General features: G+C 46.0%; 1 protein-coding gene across 3 annotated transcripts in view; it reads left to right on the top strand.

Annotated features, from left to right (window-relative positions):
• Positions 1-22,926, top strand: part of Vps8 (vacuolar protein sorting 8) — a 128,054-nt gene that overhangs the window by 104,455 nt on the left and 673 nt on the right. For 2 of the 3 annotated variants that reach the window (XM_089578363.1, XM_089578362.1), the window contains exons 31-35: positions 2,951-3,040; positions 3,399-3,624; positions 6,274-6,356; positions 6,424-6,504; positions 16,619-16,776. In XM_089578363.1, coding sequence (XP_089434489.1) covers positions 2,951-3,040; positions 3,399-3,624; positions 6,274-6,356; positions 6,424-6,504; positions 16,619-16,776 — 638 coding nt within the window. Of the gene's footprint in view, positions 1-2,950; positions 3,041-3,398; positions 3,625-6,273; positions 6,357-6,423; positions 6,505-16,618; positions 16,777-22,926 lie in introns of those variants that run through there. The other variant, XM_089578364.1, reaches the window with a different exon arrangement.

Below are 22,926 nucleotides of genomic sequence, written 5' to 3'. Positions count from 1 at the left end.
GCGAGCTATGGAAAGGAAAATGATAAGTGTAACGTTAAGAGATCGGAAGAGGGCGGAGTTGGTGAGGGAACAAACGCGGGTTAATGACATCTTAGTCGAAATCAAGAGGAAGCAATCGGCTTGGGCAGGGCATGTAATGCGAAGGCAAGATAACCGCTGGTCCTTAAGGGTAACGGAGTGGATTCCAAGAGAAGGCAAGCGTAGCAGGGGCCGGCAGAAAGTTATGTGGGCGGATGGGATTAAGAAGTCTGCTGGGATACAGTGGCGGCAACTGGCAAAGGACAGGGTTAATTGGAGAGACATGGGAGAGGCCTTTGCCCTGCAGTGGGTGTAGTCAGGCTGGAAGTGGTGGTGGTCACTCCAGACCTTCAGGCCAAGGGCTCGCAAACCATGTTCAGTCATGCAAGCAACAAGTTCCTTTGTCATTTTAGTAAGAGCAGTTCAGAAGCTTGAACTGCTGGGCGAGTTGGTCATTCATGTTCTGCCAAAAAATCAGCGAAAACCAAGGGACAGGATCAGAAGGCACACACATGCTGTCACTGGACTTTTGGCAGCAGCAGAGTGTGTGTGCCTTCTTCTGGTCCAGTGTCTTGGTTTTCGCTGGTTTTTTGTTAGTAAGAGCAATTCGTGTTCTTGCTATTGTGGGCATAATTTCCTAGCATGGATCAACTTCTTGTATTATTTAATCCAGCTCACTACAGCTTGTCCAAAACAATAGCATAATTGGCAGAAACAAATAAAATTACTTAAATGAATTGACATTTTTTTTATCATTTTAAACTTAAATTTGCAGGCTGGCTGTTTGTATAGCTCCAAATATGCAATACCATTAGTGCAGCATTGGCCCTACAAGAGCGTAGTGTGAGATGATGGAACGTCTTGACAGTGACTGAGTTTACTCTGCAGAAGTAGTGGTACACTCCTTAGAGCTCAATTGTGTGTGAGGATCTCAAAGGCTGTCAACTCAATGGCTAATTGAAAGTGCCCTGTGTCATGGGTATTGCACTGGCAGTGATTAAAGGGGCTCTGAAACACATTCTGAAAAGAGGGCATAAACTCGCTGAATCACTATATTCTCTCGCCATGAAGACCTTAGCGAGATAAGACAATGGAGGATATTCATGAAGCGGCGTCCTTTAACATCCCAGGAATACTGCACCTTTATTGAGAGCCCCTTTCAGAGCCCCTTCAATTCTGCTCCAGTGTTGTGAGCATGTAGTTTCTGAGGACTCGCCATCAGTGGAAAAATTCAGGGCCACTTGGCTATCACTCTTCATTGGCCATGCTGTCATGTTCTGTCATGACTTGATGGCAGTAATGAAAAATTGTGAGGTTTCTTCCACTGTTACTGGTATTGAGTTTCAAGGCTGAACTGTATTATGCTTGTTGAACTTAGTTTTTCAGGCACCTGCGCTCGCTAACTGCAGATGGGTACAAAGATGGGTCGAGGGAACAAAGGGAGGGACGACGAGGCGTATACACTTTGATGTTATTTATTGCTCTTGTGTATACTCGAGGCGTATACACAGAGTGGTCCAGTTAGCCGCAAAACATCAACCAGGTATTCCTCGGAAGTAGAAGGCCACATAAGAAGGGCTTCCCCGACTTACCTGCTGGGGCAGGGACGCAACTACAGCAGCGAACGTTTGCATGTGCCGAAACTAGTGCCTTGGGCGCCGCATTCTGGGGCAAAGCGTGCATTTGCTCTGCTCGCTTTGCTTCCTGGAACCAGAAGTCCGCCAGCAGTGCAGGAGGAGCTTTCCAGTGCACCTGCCACTGAAGGCTACTAGAGCCACAACCGCTTGCGATGCTGGCCGGATCCAGAAGAGGCTCTCACCTGTGTGGAGTTGTAATAGGGGGATAAATACATTCTGCCCGCTTAACCGCAGCTGGCCGTTCCAACTGCTGGACCCCTGTGATCGCGAATGCTACCGAGTGCACGCCGACCATGGCAGGCCTTACTCTGCTGGGGAAAAAGAAACGCCAACCGTGGCTGACACAAAATGGCATTTATTGCCACAACAACAATAATGCCTGCTAGCAACAAAATACGTTAAAGTGTCTAGGTCGTCCAACTCACTGGCAAGTTTACGATCGAGTTTCTGCCCAGTCTAGGGCAGGGGAGAAGCTCCGAGGCCAGATGGGGCGAGCTTGCGGGAAACTGTTGCCACGGGGCGTCGCCCCTCAGGCAGAGAGCGGAGTGCCGCGACGAGCTCCCGAGGCCAAGGAGAGAGTGCTGTCTCCCGCGCACGCACAGCAGCCACACCATCCGTGGTGCTCACGGCGCTCCGATGCAGGGGCTTTTCCTTTTTAGTCAAGGTAACTAGAAAGGAAGACACCGGGGAGAAGCAAACCAAAGGGGATGGAGCGGAGTGAGTCCCCGCGTTTGTTATGCAGAATTCCATATAGTCATCTAGGTGGCACTCCCATCGCTACTTCGTCTTTCCCCAAGAGGGAAGGTTACCTCTCGCCCAGCCGCTGCTGGTCAAACACATGGTCTGTGATAATCAGCCATGTTGAGGCAGAGGAGGAAACAGGTTTTCCAAGTGGTGTTTACTTAAAATCTGTTAGGTTATTTAAAATTTTTTAGAATAAGAAGTGGTTTCTAAGTTGTACACCTAAAAAGAAACTGAAAGCCTTTCTTATTGTCAGTTAGAGCAAACAAAATGAAAGGCTCATGAAATGTCTGACAAAGGCCAGCATTCGTTGCACCAAGAAAATCAGAGAGATAGGCATAGTTTTTGAAAAGAAATTGTGAGTAGAAGGCAACATGCCAAAATAGAGCCGAAGAGAGCCCAACATCATGAGATAATGTAGATGACAACAGTATTGTGGCCTGAAAACAAGGTCATGGCTTTTCTTTGTCTTTGTTACCCTGAAAGCATGCTGCTGGCCACACAGGTGGTCATGTTGACAGAAGCAGTGCCGTGTCTAAGAAGTGGCATAATAGATCTGTCGCAGGCACAACGTGCTGGATGCCACTGCTTACCTTTTGGAGAAGGCTGGTGATGTACAGGGTGCTTTGGAAATATTGCTCGAGGTAAGTACCTAAAAAATATCTAGTAGAAAACTAGTGGACATATAAAAAACCACTCACTAGGTGCGTAGTGGCAAGGCATTCACTTTCTTTGTGGGACATTCTAGATTTGAATCCCTCTGAAAACTCGCGTTTTTCTAATAGTGCTTCTGGATAGTGCAAGTGCTTCTGGCCGGGTGCTGAGGGGTGAAAGGCTTATAAGACATTCCACTATACACCTCTGAAAAAGTCACATCAGTCTGCTTTAAAAGTGGTAAAGTACTTCAGCTCAGTCCTTAGCACACTCTTTCGTTACAGACCGCCACAAATGTCTTGCAACTTTGGTCAACATGCTCATAATTTTGTGTGTAAATCCCCACAGTGCCTGAGCCAGCGGCTGCAGCTGTGTGCCCAGCAGGCTGAGGGTGCAGCACAGCGGGAGCAGCTGTTGCAGGCTGCGTGGTCACAACTGCAGGCTGTGGTACAGCTGTGTCAGCGCAGCTCTCCACGCCTCAGTGCGGCTGAGCGTGAGGCCCTCTGGTTTCCTGTGCTGGAAGTTGTGATGGCACCCCAGCGTCTGTTGCGCTCAACGATAGGTGCTGATAAAGGTAAACAGTTGTTCCCATTTGCTTTGATGGCATGTCTGTGCCATACTGTGTGCTGTCCATTCTGTGAGTCACAGCTATAGTGTTTGTCTAAATGATTGCAATCATATTTTGCTAGCACCTTATTTGGGTCACTGATGTAGCATTTCACTTTGAAACCTTGCTGCATCTGTTGCTTTAGTTATTTGCGTGAATAAACAACAACCTGCAGAAACAGAAAGAAAAAACAGACGGTGGCATCATTTTTGTTTGCTTCATTTATACTGGCTGTTTCTGCAGGCATATATTGGGGTTTAGGCATGTCTGCTGTTGCTTTGCTCTTTTTCTGTTATAGTAAGGAAGCTACTCTACATTGTATGAATTGTTAGAAGGCAAGGGGCAGATGAAAAAGAAACCATTAAAGGTTTGTAGGACCCCGGTTCTACGGTCGTTGGTCTGTGAGTAGCCCGTCACCAGGGAGAGACGACTAATAGCAAAGGCAGGAAAATCCTTCCAACTTTAATCACTCAGTAAAGAATTGCACGCACTCGTACAGCAACGAAAACACCATCCAACATGCTTGTGATGTCAAGCAAAAATGCAAGACTTGGTACAACCAAGTTCAGCTCACCCCGCTGCCAAAACACGCACCAACCACGCGATACACTTCTTCACCGGGCACCGACACAAGCAGTTTTCCTTTCCACCACGCCATATATTGATGTCTTTTGCAGAGTCATCCATTCACCAAATAAGCGATCATTCTGGAACTGAGAAACGAGCATTTCTTTGCGCAGCAATTTCATAATCAGTGGTCATGCATATGGCTTTCGGGCCAAAGCCCACAGGTTGTATTGAACAAAAGAAGGAGATCATCCTTGTCTCATAATTTAAAGTGCTAAGTGCAAGGAGTGCCTTGATCTGTGCCTGTCCAGTACTACAGTGTAATCCACTTATAACAATACCAAATATAACGATATAGTGCTTATAACTATTAAATTCTTTAGATTATCACATCTCCCATTGTCCCTATGTAAAAATAAACCTATATAACGTTAAAATTATCGGTGAAGTAACGGATACAACGATAGGATTTTGGCCGCCCGGAATGTCTTTACCTCCAAAATTTGTCTGAAAGTTTTACAAAAAAAAATGGCTGCGGCTTAGCTCAGCTAACCCTGGTTATGCAAGCGAAAGCTTTGATATCACCTGGTTAAGCCTCGGTTTAGCTGGGTTTAGGTCTGGCTAGTCATGCAGACATGCAAACCTATGCTTAGGCTGGCTGTTTCTCTCTCTTACCACCACCACGTACCTCACAAGCACGATTGAGGCGTCCACTGACCCAGGGAGCCAGTTATATGTGCCCTTCCTTTCCTCAAAATCACCGCACTCTAGAATGTTGTCAATGCCAACGCCTGTGAACACAGTGAATGCTGACTGCCTGTAGCTTCAGTAACACTTTTCTGCCACAACGTTGTCAATGCCAGGGCATGCAGGGCTTATCTGTCACTACCGCCACATAGCTTAAAACGCGACTGAGCTGTCCACTGTCCCAGGGGGGCCAGTTATGTGCCTTTCCTTTGCTTTCGAAGCTCCCGCTGTTCATCGGTTTCGGCTGCCCATTTAGCGCATTTACACTCCCTATCGATTGCTAAATCCCTTGCACGGCCCAATCTCTGCGAGTACCCACTCTCGAGGACGTCGGCTCTGGCTGACTTGCTTCGTCCATAGCGAGACACTGGAGAGGCAGCGTGCAGCGGTCTATACAGCTGCCGCAGCCACGGCTGAGTGCGCGGCTGCAGCTGCTGCGAGTCAAGTGGTATGTCACGTGCTTACTTACGCAGCTCCACTCCTCCTGTTCAAGGTCATTCGTGCAAACACTGCGAAATCGGTGCCTCTAGGCTAGTAAAGCTTTTGTTTTAAAAAATAAAATGTTTTGGAGCAAATTATGTGATAACTCCACAGACGGACCAGTGTGGCAAAATCTGTGAGGGGGCTTTGAATGTGGTCTTGGGAACCAAGCGCTATCATCGTTGCAATAGCTGGAGGGAGGAAGGAACAGCTCTTGCTTGGTTGCTGCCACTCAATGCCTGATCACACAAATGTAGTTTCCACAGTTTCCGCCTGTTTGTGCCTCCGTTAACTGGGTAAAAATAGCGGTGATTAAGCGCAAAGCGATATCTGACACCCCCCTTACACAAACATACACACACATACACGTATACACAAAGTTTTGTAGTTGAGAATTTACTTTTTTTTTTTAAATCATTAGCTTTTCTTAGCGTGTTATCTGTTTAGCGCTGTCCGCAGTGCAGACCTTGGCAGTGCACCAAGATGCTGTGCGCCAATAACATCATGCCATGTTTATATTTTGATGGGAGCTCCGGCGTGGTTGGCTCGCTGGGCGAACTTGGCAGACTGCCAAGATGCCAAGACCCTGTGGGCCCTTGACAGGAGCACTGTTGGCAGTGGCTACATGCATGTGGGAATATCTACATGCATGGTTGAATATGTGGGTGTTTTCTTTTTGCTTTTCTTTTTTTTCCAGTCCTTATATAACGTTAATCGATTGTAACGATCAGATTTCCCGTTTTTCTCAGTGTCATTATGAGTGGATTGCAATGTACTAGTATTTGAGGTGACTGGCTCAAGGTGTTGCACACTGCTCTGCAGACTTCCTTTCAATGACCCACCATCTTCTGGGGAGCATGATGGGCTTTGTAGCCTTGCCGCAAATCCTACACAAGCTCATGCAGGTGAGCCTCCCTCAAGCCAGTTGGCTCTTCTGGCTGTGAGCATTAATGGGGCTGGTCTGTTTGGCAGGATCCAGGCTACAGCTCGGGAAAGTTTGGGGAGGTGCGACACTTCGTCATGAAAATGCTGAGCACCCACAACTATGAAAAGGTGAGTTGCTTGCATGCTCACTCTTTGAGGGGCGTAGGGCAGCTTAGCCAAGCTCACATGTTATGTTTCATTTAATTCTGGTGTGCATTCACAAAGCTAGATTGAGCACTTCCAAATGACCAAGCCTAGTGGAAAAGAATGGGCATAAGCATTGACAAATAAAGGTATTCAAAAAATAATTTGCTCTGGCTGTGTTTCATTAACCCTTTAACCACCAATTGAATTCCTGAAAACATACCAAAATCGCCAAAGTTTTTTTAAGTAGTCAATTTTTTCTGTGTAACTCTGATTCTGAAAATGTATTACTTCATTGGTTTCTGTTTAGAAATAACACAAAAATTTATAACAAAAGCCTGTACGTTTGCGAAGTCTGGGTAGGTTCATCCAAGCCATAGGTATAATGCCCGCCATTCTGGTACCCTGTTCCACTGTGATTTATGGAATTCCATGTTCACCAATATTGGCGTTTTTCAAAAATAGCCTATCGAAATTGGGGAGCCAACCTACATGTAGAGCCTGCTTGTTTGCGGGGTCTGAGTTAGGTTCGGCCAGTCATCGGCATAACACGGCCCATGCTGGTGCCCATTCCTGCCGTGATTTGTGAAGATGCACGTTCCAAAAATGTCGAGGTTTTGTAAAAATAGCCATTTGAAATTGAGGGTGTGATCTACATGTCGCGACAGTCTGTTTGTGGGCCCTGTGTAGGTTCAGCTGCCATTGGTTATAACGCGCCTCATACTGGTCCTTGTTCCCCTTGTGATCCCTGGTATTCCAAAGTAAAAGTGTAAACGACTTGCGAAAATGGCCATTCCATACTGGAGGCCATTCTATGAAAAATGGCCATTCTATGCTCGTCCCTGCCCTGATTAATGGTTTTCTACATTTAAAAAAAAAAATCGATATTTTGCAGAAATGGTCGTACGAAATTGAGTGAGTCAACCTACACATGTAGCCAGTCTGTTTGCAGGGTCTGAGTTAGCTTCAGCCGAGTCACAGCAATTGTAGAACCCTGTTGTTATGTTCCTGGGTGCCGCGTTTTGCCCAGCTGCTATGTTTTTGTGAGCCAGTCCCATTGTAGCTCCCATAGAAACCAGTGGAATACCGACTCGGCTATTGCATCGCTAACATGGCAGCGTTCCCACGTTCTATGTCGCAAATGTCACTCGCGATAGAAGTGCTTTGCCTCGTGCCGGGAATTTGGCAGCTTACGCATAGTGAACGCGGAGCGGCGACGGCATACCTGCTGGCGACTACATCGGACTTTGGTGGTGATGAAGAACATTCAGAAAATCAAGGAGAGTTGACCGGATATGGGTGGAGCCCTTAATCTTTGGCCCCAGTGCTGCGCACTGTCATGCCATGCCATCCCAATCCATTAGGTGCCGCTGGTCAACCGCTTGCAAACCTGTCATAGCAGCCTCCCATGTCTCTTGTGTAGGAGAGGGGATTGGTGGGAGATTGGGGTGGGCTGTGTCGGCCCAGGTTACATGGTACAGGGTGGGGTAGGCTGTGCACTGGGAGCAGCTGAGGGGTCACTAACGTGGCAGTTCGGGCATATTGCTATTGTATGACAGGATTGAACACCGCACAGTGGATGAGGACACAAGAAAAGGGTGAGGAAGAAACGGTGAAGGAGGGCATTGTGTTAGTAGGAGCCAGCCTGTAATTGTCGCCAGGTCACAGTATCCTCTCGTTAATGAAGCTAGATTGTGTGATTGTGTTTGACGGTGGAGGTGGGGGGGGGGGGGGGGCGGGGGTAAAGACAGTGTTGGCCGCTGAAGTGCTGGAGGGGGAGGGGGGGTTCTGACTATTGGTTTGGAAAGGGATCTGAGTAGTGGATCTCAATCATGGGGGTCATCTGTGAGGGCAGGTACCAGGTGTGTGCAGGCTCGGGCAGCGGCATGAGTTTGCCTGTTGCCTTCCACAGAGGTATGTCCCAGTGTTTAGATTTAGGCATGTGTGAATAGTGTCTTTTTTTGGTTCAAAGCGAATTCGAATTGAATAGTAATTTTCTTTGAACAATTTCGAAGCGAATATTTCAAATACTTCTAACACACAAAAAAAGGTTGAACGGCAAAATAGGCATTCTAAAAATTGTACTTTTGAACACATAAGTCTGTTACGTGAAAAAAAAACAGAGAGAATACATTGATTTTTATCACACTCATTGAGGCTGTGTCAACGTCCTGCAAATGGGGGCTTCACAAACTGGGGAGTTGGTCTACATGTGGAGCAGACGTACTTGGGGAGTGTGAGACCTGTCTCTGAGACCCCTGAGTGCTGGCCTTAATTGTGATTGTGTCATTGCACAGCTATTGCTTTTAAGAGACGACTTCAGGAACACCTGCTAGGCTTACGCACTTATACGCACTGCATGCCCAGTATCGCCCTGTGTCATGCGTTGGAAAGGGTTTCGACTGAAAGGGTTTTGCACTGTGTTGCCCTCTAATGTTGGAAAGGGGCATCTGTCATGATGTTCCTCATGCTAGCTTCCTCTCGTGTTCGCGCCGTCGCGCTTGATTCGTGAATTTCAAGCGGAGAAATGGGGCTGCTGCACCTGCACCTGCAGTCTGCTCAAGCTTGTTCCGCGGAAATCAAGAGAATTATGCACCTCCAATTAGATAAATTTAGCATAGCTCAATCCTCGGCCACTATAGCAATCCGATTGCTAGGGGAGCCACTGCACATGCGCAGATCGCCCTGAGGACACCACAAGGCACCAGGCACCGGCCAGCTGTTTGCACACCTGCCCCATCGGGACCATTCAGTGCGAAAGGGGGTCGTGCTATCTCTATTGATGCACGCTGCTGTACTGGTTACGGTTCTGGCGCATCACAGGTAGCACGGCCACAGACACCTGGAAGGTACACATCTGGATACCGCACTTGTCGGCTTCGGCATGCTCACGGGTGCGCAGGTGCGCGGCACGGAGTTGGTGCTTTGGTTGCACGCGTGCCGCATTGCGATCCCGGAGCACGAAGCAGGAGTTTCAGAAACGTTAATCGCTCAGGGCAAATACCTCAAGATTTCGAATACCAAACATTCAGTTCGAATTGAATATTGAATACTTTGCTATTCGACCGAATATTCGAAATTATCGAATATTTGCATAGGCCTGTTTAGATTAGTTACACCTGTGGCATGGCATTGCATAGGTTTCATAGGAGTCAGATGGATCGAAGTCCTATGAGGTAGCGAAGAGCGCTTAGGATTCAGACATGGCATGTACTAAGTTAATGCCTATGGTGATGGCGAGCACGGTGGTAGATTTGTTTCTGTGTAATCTTCAAAAGAGAGTGAGGCCAGGAAGAGTCGATGTTGGCAGAGTCCATACGGGTGGGTAACGAGGTGGCGTCCATGTAGCGGCAGACCTCATGTGTGCCATACCATCGTTGGAGAAAGTTGACCCCATAGCTGCTCATCGGCTGGCACCAAGATGAATGTTGCAGGTTATCGGGTCAGCCTCTATTTTCTCGTGTATGGGGAAAGGAATAGGGATTCTGCCCTGTCGAGATGTAGGAAGGGGGGTGCGAAAATGGATGCAGGACAGCCCGACCAGTGGCAATGAGGGAGATTCGTTCATATTGACTAGCGAGGGTGCCTGTGTGAGTTCTTGAAGGGTATTGGACCCCCATGGCAAAGAGTCGTTCTATGGAGGAATACAGGGGATAGGCCCAGGGCGATCTTGAAAGCCTGTCGAATATCTAGTTCGGTCACCTGGACGCTGAGATTGCCATAATGCGGCAATTTAGGAGAGCATGCACCCGGCTTGTGATGTTGGTTTCTTTCAGGCTGTATTTACGGTTAGTAATTTGACCGACCGTGCTGTGCATGACCTTGGTCCTGGTGTTTTGGAGTTGTACAGTGTAAGAGGCTCTGTTGTCAGCTTGAACGTGGAGGATGTGTATACCTAGTTAGTGGATGGTATGGGGCACTTGTGCAGGAGCACTACAAGGTCCACAGGGCAGGCCTTAGTGCGAGATTTGGGATGACTGAGTGGACATCAATCAGCTAAGTTGCTGGGGTTAGGTTGTGGTGGTGGCAACTGTGGCTTGTGAGGTGTCCTGTTGGTTACTGCAGGAGCCAGAGGTTGTCCAGACAGTAAGACCATCCACATAGAGGGCATGGTGGATATGCGGGATGTTGATGAAGGGGGGGGAAGGCAGAGATCACATGGTTGCGTTGAAAAGGGTAGGCGAGAGCCCAGTGGTCTGCCTTTGGGGTACAGATGGAGCCAGTGCCAATAGTGGGCTGCAGAGGCAGTCAGTGATGTAGAAGACTCTGTGGCCATAGTTGGTGGAGGCCAGGTTCTCACTGACATGGTCACACACCCCTTTGGTGCCAAGGGCTAACAGACAGGGGAAGGTAGAGGAGATGTGGTCCTCTTGCAGTTGAAGAACAACATCTTGGGTGTGGGCAAAAGCTAAACATAGTGCGCTTTCAAGGGAGGGTTGGAGGCAGTTCAATACAGCGTGTTTTAAAAGCTTGCTGATGCTAAATGTCACTGATATAGGGCAGAGATTTTGGAGATCCGGAGGCTTGCCTGGTTTGGGTATGAGAATGATTTCGGCGTGTGTCTAGTCTGCCGGTAAGGTTTGTTTCTTCCAGATGTGGTAGAAGTACTGGGTGAAGGTTTCAATAGTAGAGTCAGAATCAAATTGCGAGTGGCTGGTTTTGAATGCCGTCCTTGCCTGGTACCGTATTTCAGGTGATGGCCTAGATGATTTCCGTGGTGGTGAGCGTAGTCCAAGTCTAGGTTGAGGGTGCCGGTATGCGGCGGCACCCTGGTGGTGAATAGCATTGGCGAGATCGTGTCTCCGTGCCTGACACCCTTCCTTATTGAAATTTTATTGCTTACTTTATGGAGGACTATGGTAGCTGTGCAGTCATTATAGATATCTTCCAGTATTTTCACATAAGACTCTTCTACACCCTGATTTCTCAATGCCTGCATGACTGCTGAGGTTTCGACTGAGTCGAAAGCTTTCTTGTAATCAATGAATGCTATATATTGAGGTTGGTTATATTCTGCGCATTTCTCTATCACCTGATTGATGATGTGAATATATGGTCTGTTGTCAAGTATTCTTTATGAAAGCCTGCGTGTTCATTGGTTGATTGAAGTCTAAGGTTGTCCGGACTCTGTTTGCAATTATCTTAGTAAATACCTGGTAGGCAATGGACAGTAAAGCCCTGGATGTCTCCTTTATTATGAATTAAGATAATGATAGCGTTCTTCCAAGCTTCTGGTACGCTGGAGGTCATAAGGCATTGCGTTTACAGGGTGGCAAGTTTTCCTAGCACAATCTCCCCTCCGTAGGTAGCGCGAGAAAAAACGTGCAGTTCTTCTGGCAACATCTGGAGCATGCACTGAGATCGCAACTGCAAGACTGTTGGCAGTTCTGTTTGCGACTTAGTCAAGCAGGCTGCACGTGAGTGGAAGTTGCTCCATTTTATAGCCTTTGAGGCCCACTTGCCTCCAACTGGTAGCCTTAATTGTGATTCCATCATTGCACAGCTGTTGCTATTGCATCCTGCAGGAAGTGCGTCAAACTGGAACCACACGAAGCAAGTTTTGTAGTAGTAGTAGTAGTAGTAGTAGTAGTAGTAGTAGTATGTTTATTTGGCCATATTATATACAATATGCCCTCGAGGTGAGGCTAAAGGAGGTAGACCAAACATGCCTCCTGACAAGGCCTACACCCCGATCAACACATCATGGAAACGGGCCGAATGGACAAAAGATAAAAAACAATGAGCAAACATGATCACAATAGAAAATAGTTAATGATAGACAATAATAAATATAAATTAACAATAAACAAAACATTTCATAATATGCACATTAAAAAAAAAGCGGAAGACAAACACACACTCAAAAAACTAAGTATACAGAATTAGCTGAAATTTAACCGGGGGGGAAAAGAATCGTCAGTTTTTTCTTAAATACAGACACACTATAACTTTCTAGAGCAATCTGAATAAGAGACTGGTAGGCATTACACAATGTTATAATTTGATAATCGGTGGTTTGTTTACCATAATTTGTTCTGGGTCTTGCAGTAGATAGGGCAACGGAACATAGACCATACGCAATGTTTCTTGAATTATAAGTATTAGAAAAAGAGCTAAAGTCATGCTTGACTTTATAAAAAATGTGAAGAGCCAAACTAAAATTGTATGAATGAAAGAAATTGTGAACATGAAATGTGTCGAAAAGATTTGCTTCAAGAGATGAACTCGAACTTAATAAACGTAGAGCTCTTTTCTGGAGAGAAAGCAATTTGCATGAATCAGTTTTGTTGCATGTACCCCACACTAGGTTGCAATACACCAGGTGAGAATGAACGAGGACAAAATATAACTGTTTTTTAACTTGTAGTGGGAGGAGATGTCTCACACGATAAATAAGATCTGGCCATTTTTAGTCTAATGTAGTTTATATGATCAGTCCAACCCAAATCGCTGCGAAAAAACACACCAAGGAACCGGCAACTATGAACTTGCTCGATGTTAAAGTCATTAAAAAATAGTTTGATGTGATGATCTAATGGTTTGTTTTTTGGATGGAAGAGCATGAACTTTGTTTTGTTTACGTTTAATTGAAGTTGATTAACACAGAGCCAAACCGCTAACTCTTCAAGCCAGGCATTACATTGGTGTTCAAGTACTTGGAGACTGGAGCCGGAAAAAAAGACATTAGTATCGTCGGCATACATCATGATATTAGGAGTTAATGGAATGTTTACAATGTCATTAATATAGAGAATAAATAAAAGTGGTCCCAAAATTGAACCCTGAGGGACACCGAATTGTATCATACCAAAACTGGATTTTACATCATGAATCTGAGTGTACTGTATCCGTGCAGTTAGATAACTTTCCAAAAGTGAATTTGCCACTCCACGGATCCCGTAAGTCTTTAATTTATGGAGCAGTATTGTATGTTGCACAGAATCGAAAGCTTTGCGCAGATCAAGAAAAATTCCAACAGAAAAAAGCTTAGTTTCAAAATTGTTAATTATAGAGTTCTTAGTATCTAACAGAGAAGATTCTGTTGATTTACCGGCCTGAAAGCCATACTGTTGGGGACAGATAAGATGTTTAGCTTGTAAGAAATTGTTTAGTCGCCTGTAGAGTACACGCTCAGCTAACTTCGAAAACAGAGGCAATACCGAAATAGGACGGTAATTATTTGGGTCATTTTTGTTGCCTCCTTTGAATAAAACGGTAACGCGGGCAACTTTTAATTTGCTAGGGAATACACCAGAAAGTAGCATTCTGTTACAAATATGCGTAAGAGGGCCAGCAATAATATTTACAGCACATTTGATAGGAAAAGCAGCAACTTCGTCATCTCCAGGGGAGCAGGTGTTCCTAAAAGAATTAATGATAGAAACAACTTCATCCACTGAAGTAGGGGACAAAAATATAGATTCAGTACTGCAAGAGGGTAAGTATGAGTCTACAGTCCGAGTTGAGTGACAGCTAGCAGAGGGTCGGTATGCTCCGGCAGCTAAAAAGTGTTATTCAGCATATTGGCAAGTGAAACTCCAGCATAATTCACCCCATTTACTTTCAGCTCAGAGGGCAGATAATTCTTCCTGTTCCCTATAATAACGTTAATACCTTGCCAAAGTAATTTAGGATTGTGTAAGATTGATGAAAACTTATTAATATAGAAAAAAGATTTAGCCTTCTTTAGATCTGAGTTTAATTTATTTCGAAACTTCTTAAACTTGACTAGATCATCCGGGCATCGCGTTTCCAAAAAACGAGAGAGCATTTTGTTCTTTTCTTTAATTTGTTTCTTTAATTTGCCCGATGTGTGAAGGCTCTCGACGACTTGCGCAGCTTTATAGCCAGAAGGAAGGGGCGTATCTTCACGTGATGACAGCGCGATAGGCAGCCGCACACGGTGCGTCAACGAAGCCAGCAGAATGCAGATCGCGCTTGATACGGAAATTCTTGCAGATGGACAGCAGCGGAGGAACTGCAAATTCAAAACAGTTGTTTGAGCACTCTTGTGCAGCAACGTGCCACCGCCACCGCTGCCCGATGTGTAAATGTTATTCACTTGAGACGAATACTTCTCAAGATTTCAAATACTAAACATTCAGACAAGGGCGTCCGCAGAATTTTTTGCAGGGGGGGGCCCCATTTGTTGTTGGCGCCGGAGTGGGGGGGGGGGATGTTCGTAGCAAAAAGGCACTATTTGCGGATTAAATTTATTTATTTATTTATATATAACTAAAAATAAGTGAAATACACACATGAAAAAAATTACAAACAGCAAATTAAAGCACGTACGTAGAAAACCAGCGAAAAGGACGCATTCACAAGGAGAAGTACACAGGACAACGCAGGAAACACAACTGAAAATTCTTTCCTGGTGGATCACCAACATTAAAGCGTGGCTAGGAGAGATACATTGGAGTTTATGAACGAAGAAACATTTAAAATCAGTACAAAATGCAAAAAGATACTATTACTTCGTGGAAAAGAGTGCTCAGTCTTGCTGCATACGGGTTCTCGACTCACCCGGATTGATGACCAGCACACAGCACAATATGTTCACAAACGCGCAACTACAGTCACTCAGTCAATCTTCCTTGAACAGCAACTGTAGGCGCCTCGGATTTTTCTGGGCGAATTGCGTGATTACACGGCTGATAAATTCATTTCTGTGCTTCATTACACGCTCTCGGTGCACACTCATCATACACATTGATTGGAAAAACGGTTGAACGCGTACGTTGAAAACAAAAGGTGACTATATATAGAACGAAAACTTATTTACAAGATAAAGGCGCGCTCGCAGCTCCATCTCCTCGCTCCATCTTGCTCGCGCACCCGCACAGTCGAGCAACCGCACACACACTGCTCGCCGCTCGTCGTTTTCTCGTCCGCTGTCTTGGTTGTTCTCAGCATCGTTGACAACCGGCCACTAAAAACACCTAGAGTTATACAGTATAACTCTAAAAACACCGAAGCACAAACACAGAGGCGCGCACACGTGCAAGGGCTTACTTTGGGGGTGAAAGGAACGCCGCGCGACTTCCGAGGGGAAGGGACACTCGCCACTCCGGTCGGAAAATTTGTTTGTGTTTTTATGGGGTTCAGAGCCCCAAAACGACTCAGGCTATTAGGGACGGAGTAGTACAGAGTTCCGGATAATGTCGACCACCTGGGTCTCTTTACCATGCACTGACATCGCACAGTACATGGGCGCTGTTGTGATTTGAGGCCCAGCCAGAGGTGACAGGCGAGCCAGGCAGGCGCCATCGGGCTGCTTTGACCAAAGGCGCTGGTTTTCGGAGAAGACGCAAGGAACGCTGGTGTGGGGGCGCCTCTGGAGACTGCGTCGCCATGAACAAAAGCAGATAATCCCCTTTGCCGAAGATTCTGAAAGCGGCGCTTCTACCGAACTGCGCTCTCCCGTGGATCGGAGGAGACAGCGAGCGGCGGCGGCGCCAACTAATCGCCCGCTTGCCCCTGCGCAGCCCGACAAAGCGGGGGTGGACACGGCTGATTTGTCCTTCCCTCCTGAAGAATTCATCGGTGGCCGGCGTACGAACGTATCCTGATTGTAGCGAGCGACGAAGGCGAAAACAAGATGCCCTGTGCACTGTCTGCCTCCCTGTCGCTATCTCTCTAGAGATCAAAGAAACAGACACCCATCTCAAGACTGCTCGAAACACATGCTCGCCGGTGCCGCTGTATTTCTGCAACAGGTCGCCCTTCAGCAGAGCTAACGATGGCGTGGTTTGAAAACGGCGGAACGACGCGCGCCCGTATGCGGCGTTTCGCAGATGTGACCCAAAGCGCGGAAGAGGGGCTGCTTTTACCCTTTTGGCTGAGCGCACCACCGCCCCTGGCATGCGGCCATCACTCACGGTTCGAGTGAGTGATTCTCCAGGCGGGTGCAGCCGCCCCCCCTTGCCCCCCCCTCCGGACGCCCATGCATTCAGATCAAGTCAAATACTTCAATATTTGACTGAATATTCGAAATTATTGAATATTTGTGCAAGTGTAGTAACCCTGCCCCCTTCACCGGTCTGCTTTGGAGATGTGCAGTTAGTTTCTGTGGTGTAACTGTAGTCTTTCTCCGTAGGCCTTGCTGCATACCACCAGCCGGCTTCTGAGCAGTGACGTGCACCTGCACCTGTGCCAGCTGAAGGCAGCTGCCAACCGGGCGTACGTGTCACACACAGCTACCTGCACCACCTGCAGCAAGGGGTTCTCTGAGCCTGGTGATGTCGTCATGTTTCGGTGAGCATTGCAGCCAGTTTGGATGCATGAGCATTTGCTGCTGCCAGCACCCAAGCGTGCAGCTCATGAAGTGGTACATTTTTCATACACACTCTGAGCCAACAGTGGTTACACTTATTCATTATTTGTAGATGTCTGTTATTGTGCACTGGATGGCACTATATGTCAGTGGTGCTTAGTATATATTACGTGTTGTATTGGGTTTTATGGCACATAGGCAACTAAGGCCCTCATACGCCAAGCTCAAGATGTAGGAAAAATTTCTTGCAGAATTTTTTAGGAATGTGAAAAATCATCAATGGTGTAGAGGGCTTAAAACGTTAGTTTGTACTACCCAGTGATGACAAAGGAAAGAAATTTTAAAAATGACGAGTAGCAAATGCTTTAAAAAGGGTCGGATAACCTCAGTGACCATCCTTGGCCAGGCAAGTATCTCGAGGCTCCCAACAAACCAAATGAAGACCATGGGGAAGTGGCCAAGATCTACCAAAAAACTGGCGAACCAGTGGGACAGAATTTAGAGTTTCTCGAGAAATCCTGCTTCTCTTAAAAAGCTAAAAACACAAGTCCTGTCTACCATTGCAACAACTGCATCATCTCCTAAGATCAGTGTTGGATAAAAAGGAATGCTTTCGTTATGAAATTGAATGAAGTGCATTTTTCCTAGTTTTTCCTGTTCTACACAAGAGAACAAAATGTGATTAACTGTAAGTTCATCTCCACATTCCTCACAGACAGGTTTGTCTTGTTCTGTTAGCAGAAATTGTGTGTCAGGTGTATGTGGCCTGTTCGGAGATGGCAGAGAATCACTTCCCTGAAACGTTCCTGGTCCACGGAAGACTTCCATTCACCTAAAACCGACTTTACCAAGTGTAGTTTATTGTTTGTTCCAAGCCAACTGCCATTTTTTTCTTAATTTATGTTGTACTAAGTTCATGCAATCCTTAAAGGGCATATTTACTGTTTTTATTACCTTGCCATGAGCTTGAGCAGCGCACAAATCTGCTCTCTCATTGCCTTTTATTCCAGCATGACTCGGGACCCAGCAGAGCTTTATGTTTTGTCCTCGAGCTGTGGCTGTTACTATATTATGTCTGATGTCACCCAGTAGCGGACTGATTGCATTTCTATAGTGAATAGCTGTAAGTACACTTAGGGATGTGTAAATAATACTGCTCCTGGGGTTCTCTTTTACTATTTTTTCTACGGCCACACAAAGAGCTCAACATTCCGCAGTGAAGACAAATGCACACTGTGGAAGTCTTACTGTTTTTTACCATTTCCTCGTAGCACTGCACTTCCTTTGCAAACATCCATTCTTGAACCATGAGTATAAAAGTCTGTAAAGGTACTGTATTTTTCTTCAAGTGCAAGGAATTCTTGTATGATATGTTGTTGTGGAGTTTGTTTTTTATAGAACTCTGTCAGAGTTAAATCGCAGATTGCAGGAAGATTGTACCATGGCAGTAGTGGATCTCGTCTTTGGGCAGTGTCAGGTAATCTGTCCTGCATATTAAGATTCTGGCATATCTCTTCGAATCGCGAGACCAGTGGCCGGGTAGCTTGAGGTTTGTTGGTGAATATTAATCTAGAAGGATATTTCGTTACAACTGGATAGCAGATGTATTTTAGTAGAGATCTTACTTTAAGGACATATGCACAAGTTAGAGTGGTTCTTCTTATTTCAAGTGGAGGTTCATTTGTTTCTGCACAGATGCTGACTATGGGAGATGTCCTGTATGTGCCACATGAGAGGCATAGGCCTGAGTTGTGCACTGGATCCAATTTTTTTAGGTGTGACGGTCTTGCTGAACCGTACACAATGCACTCATAATCTAAGAAGGAACGTACCACAGAGTGATAGATGTTCAGAGGACATGTTATGTTCTATTAGACACCCAATACTTCCTTGAGAGCACTTTAAGTATGTTTAGAGATTGGGAGGCTTTCTTTTTTTAGTGTTTTTATATACAGTATGCATATGAGTTTTTTATCGAATGTATGCCTAAAAATTTGTTCTTGTTTTATGAGTAGCATGGTTTCATTTAGATGTAGGGTGGGGTCGTTCTGCAAGCCTCTTTTGAGTGAGAAAAGAAGTGCTACTATTTTTTGTGGGGAGTACTTAAACCCAGCTAACTTTGTGCTAGGGCCTTGATGTTCGCAGTATTTTTGTGGATTTTGTGTGTGTTGAGAGTAAATTCAAAAGGTCTTTCATGGTCCAGTGACCAGCAGAAGTGGGTTTATTCACCCACCAGGAGAGTTCTCCTACGACATGCCTGCTATGAGTCTGTTGAGAAGTGTTTCAAAGTAGCATGCATGTTAGAAGCCTGGAAAGCATCTAAGCTACCTAAACAGAGGGAGCATAAAGCTGACTTGCTGTGCCCATTGTGCATGGGTGATAGTGAAAGGAAGAGACGGAGGTATGTATGCCCCAATGTGTGAGATATGAACCATTTGTTTTCTGCTCAACCTTGATGGCCTGAATCCCACAGAGTGGTTTTTTTTTGCCTCTGACATGCGCAAGCCTGCCTGCATGGCATTAACAAAAAATGGTAGAGTTTTAACATAGTTAAACCGCGTAGACGTGCAAAAGCATGTGTTTAGCCTGATTGGCTCATGGTTGTGCTTTGCAGGGCCGCCGGCACGTCTAGCAACAATATGAGACTCATATTAAGCTATGATCGATGTTAAGCTGATCTGATCAGTTCGCGCCATGGATGGAAGTTCATCAAGATGACGATGTGCAATGCACAGCGCGAGAGTGTTGCAGTTTTAACACGAGGCATGATCGGCTGCGGTGATAACATAGTGCTCTGGTGTAGTGGCCAGTGAAGCTGACCTGTTCGCGCTGTCGTGGGTTCGAATCCCAGTCACAGCAATATTTATTTTATTATTCATTTATTTATTTCACACACAAGAAACTTAATGTGGCGTCACTTTTGCTAGGCAACGGCTCAAGACCGTCAGATCGGTTGACAGGAATCATGGTTGGCGTTGGTGAGTGTATGTGGGCTTTCGCACTAAAATGTTTCACTCCTCTCCTCTTCATCTGAGTTATTGTTGAGGAGGTTGCCTGGATTTTGTGCTTTTCCCCAAGATTCTTTGGATGGCTGCTGGATCTGCGGGATAGCATTGTTGGCTAGTTTGGGCTGGGGCCTCTCTTTTGAGCTGCATCTTGCTGGTGGAGCACTGTTTTGTCAAACTTGGTGCCAACACTGTGTGGAGAAGCATTACAGCTGAGGATGAGCTCCTTTGCACAGTTGTAATGCGCCATTAGGTTTTTGTAGAATTTTTTGGCCACTTTAACTATTTTACCCATATTGCTAATGACATTGCCCTCTTTGTCTCTTACGCATGCATCTGGTTTTTACCTTTACCTAGTTTACTCTTTACCGCTTTTATTCTACTTCCATTCTTTAGAGCAGGCTCGCTTCTCTCCATATTAAACTTCCTTATGATGATGATGCACCATTTTGTGTGCACTTGTAAAAAGGTTTTTATTTTCGAGAGGCCTGCTCTTCCTGCTTCCTCATGCCCATTTTTTTGCCTTCCATAATTAGCTGATTAAGAATTTTCACCCTTTATGAAATATTAGGCATAAACCTCTGGTAGAAGTTCAGGACACCAAGGTAACTTTGAAGCTCCTTCACATTTGCAGAGGTAGTGCTTTAGTGATGGTTGTGGTGATATGGGGGCAGTCTTCCACCCCACTCCCACTCTGTGCATGCGACGTTTTCACCTGCTAACCGCGGAAAGGTCTGCCATACTCGATGGAACAAGGGAACGGATGACGAGGCGTGTACACTCAGATGCTATTTATTCTTCTTGTAAATAGTGCACAGAGTAGGCCAGCGAGCTACGAAACATCTACAGGGCATTCCTCAGAAGTAGAAGGCTACGTAAGAATGGCTTCTGACTTAAAGCAGGTTCACCCTGGTGAGTCACGGAGGTCACGCGGCAGGTTTAAATTGATTTGTTGGGCTCCCTCCCCGCTTGCCTAGTGCTTCGAAAACTGTTACTAATTGACCGAAATCGGTCGTGCGACCTTTGCGACTCGCCAGTGTGAGCCCGCTCTACTGGCTGGGGCAGGGGCTTAACTTCGGCGGTATCAGTGGCGAGAATTTCCACATGCTCCCTTTCCGTGTGCATCGCATTCGTTGGGCAGAGCCATCCCTAGGCACTTGCCGGGGCGGGCGACGAGAGCGTACGTCTGCTCCACTCACTTTGCTGCCCTGACATCAAAGTCCAGCAACAGTGCCGAACAAGCTTTCCGGCAAGCCTGCCACAAGTGGCTGAGAGAGCCTGAGGCCACAACCACTCGCGTTGCTGACTAGATCCAGAGGAGGCTTTTATGTGTTTCGCGGAATGCCACGTGGGCATCTAAGTGGCACTCCCGTCGCTACTTCATGATCTGTGATGGTTAGCCACATCAGAGGGGGAAACAAGTTTTACATGTGATGTCTGCTTTCCTTACATTTGTCATGTGTCCTTTCTAGGTGGTGGTGCCTTTGGCACTCTACACATGAAACAAGAAACTTACTTTTTGTAAAGTTTTAACCCATATATGCCTGGTGTCCTATGTGTAGGACATTGCTTTTATATGCAATAACTCTAAAAATTAATCGTGTAAAAGCTTGCGCCCACTGGCATAGGTTCAAGGGGCTCTAAAGTTTCCTTCTGCAAGGGTTGTGGTGTGTACATTCATTTTTGTGCATTATAGGTCTGTTCGATTCACTTGCACTACATGAACTGGTTCTTGCGGTGCTGAACTTCGCCATTTGTTCCAGCAGTGCAACATGGCGCCCTTTGCACGACACCATTCATTTCAGAAAAGTGAAGACGTTGTGCATGGTGAGTTCAGGAAAATTTCAGGAAAACTGTGCACCTCCTGAGTGGTTGATGTCGAAATCATGCAGCTGCAGCCACCATGAAAGCAGGCAGTGGCATGCGTGACGATGGCTAGTGCTTTGTGATAAATGGTGGAGAGTCTTGTCGACAGACATGAGCGGTGCTCCACTCCAGCCCGATGTGTATGGAACGTCACTGGGGCTCTGCTCAAGATGGACGCGACGGAGGGAGGAGGACGGTGGCCCTCACTGGCACCTCACATCTCCTGACGGACCCACCACTGGCATCTTTCCTTTAGACCAATAAAGTTGTAACAGTAGTCAAAGCCGGTTATGTTAACTAAAAAGCAAAAACGTGCGAGCAGCATGATGCACGTTGTTGTGAAAACCGCATGGCGCATGCACACCTCAATCGTGTTCAGTAAATTTAGAACACACAGCTTGCACAAGGTTGCATCGAGGCTGGTTCATGGCAACACTTTTCTGCGATGTGCTGTTCGAAAATTCTTCACGCGGTTCGGGATGCTGATAGCTGTTGATATGGGCGGCATGCTACTGGCTGCAATTTGGTGCTAGCAGATGACCAGGCCTGCACTCGACCATTCGTTTTGAAAGCAGCCGGTGCCAAGCTTTACTTGAACTGTAGGAACTGGTGCTGCACACTACCGCCGCGGAACTGGTGCAGAACTGGTGCAGTGAGTGCAGGGGAATCGAACGGACCTTGTGTGCATTCAGAAAAATCAGCCAGTCTTCTGTGGACACCATTTTCAGATTTGACCCCATCGACTACATTGTGATTCTACAATAAAAACAAATAATTTTTGCGCATTGTCACAAGGAGACCACCACGTGTGATGAGAAACGTGATTTTAAAGTCTACGTCAAATGTTTGTACCTTTACCACCTGTAACAGGTAGCAGATTGGCCTAATATTCTACATTGTAAGATGGGCTAAAGCCTGCGTTTAGAATAATATTCCCACTTTTTATTAATAAAATATCGATTCTGAATTCTGAAGTTTTGGCACATATAGGTCAAGTAACCACCTTGTTGTAGCTGTAAAGCCTTTTTTTTCTTATCACCAACACCTATAGCAATGCTTTCATTGAAGTGCACAGCTACCTTGTGGTACGCTTTGACAAAGGTTATGCTTTTCGTATTGAAATGTGGCTGTAGCACGAGAAACCCGAAATGGGAGTCTTGTGTTCTGGAATAAATCCATGTAGAATAGACAAAATTCCTCGGCTCATTCTGCTGGTCTTGTCAATCATACCTTGAAAGGGCAATAGTAGCTCTACATTTC

The sequence above is a fragment of the Amblyomma mixtum genome, chromosome 3, assembly GCF_055824585.1.
Source record: "Amblyomma mixtum isolate Tamu chromosome 3, ASM5582458v1, whole genome shotgun sequence".
NCBI classification, from domain to species: Eukaryota; Metazoa; Arthropoda; class Arachnida; order Ixodida; family Ixodidae; genus Amblyomma; species Amblyomma mixtum.
Note: the sequence above shows the minus strand (reverse complement) of the source record. Positions and strands in the feature narration are given on the sequence as shown.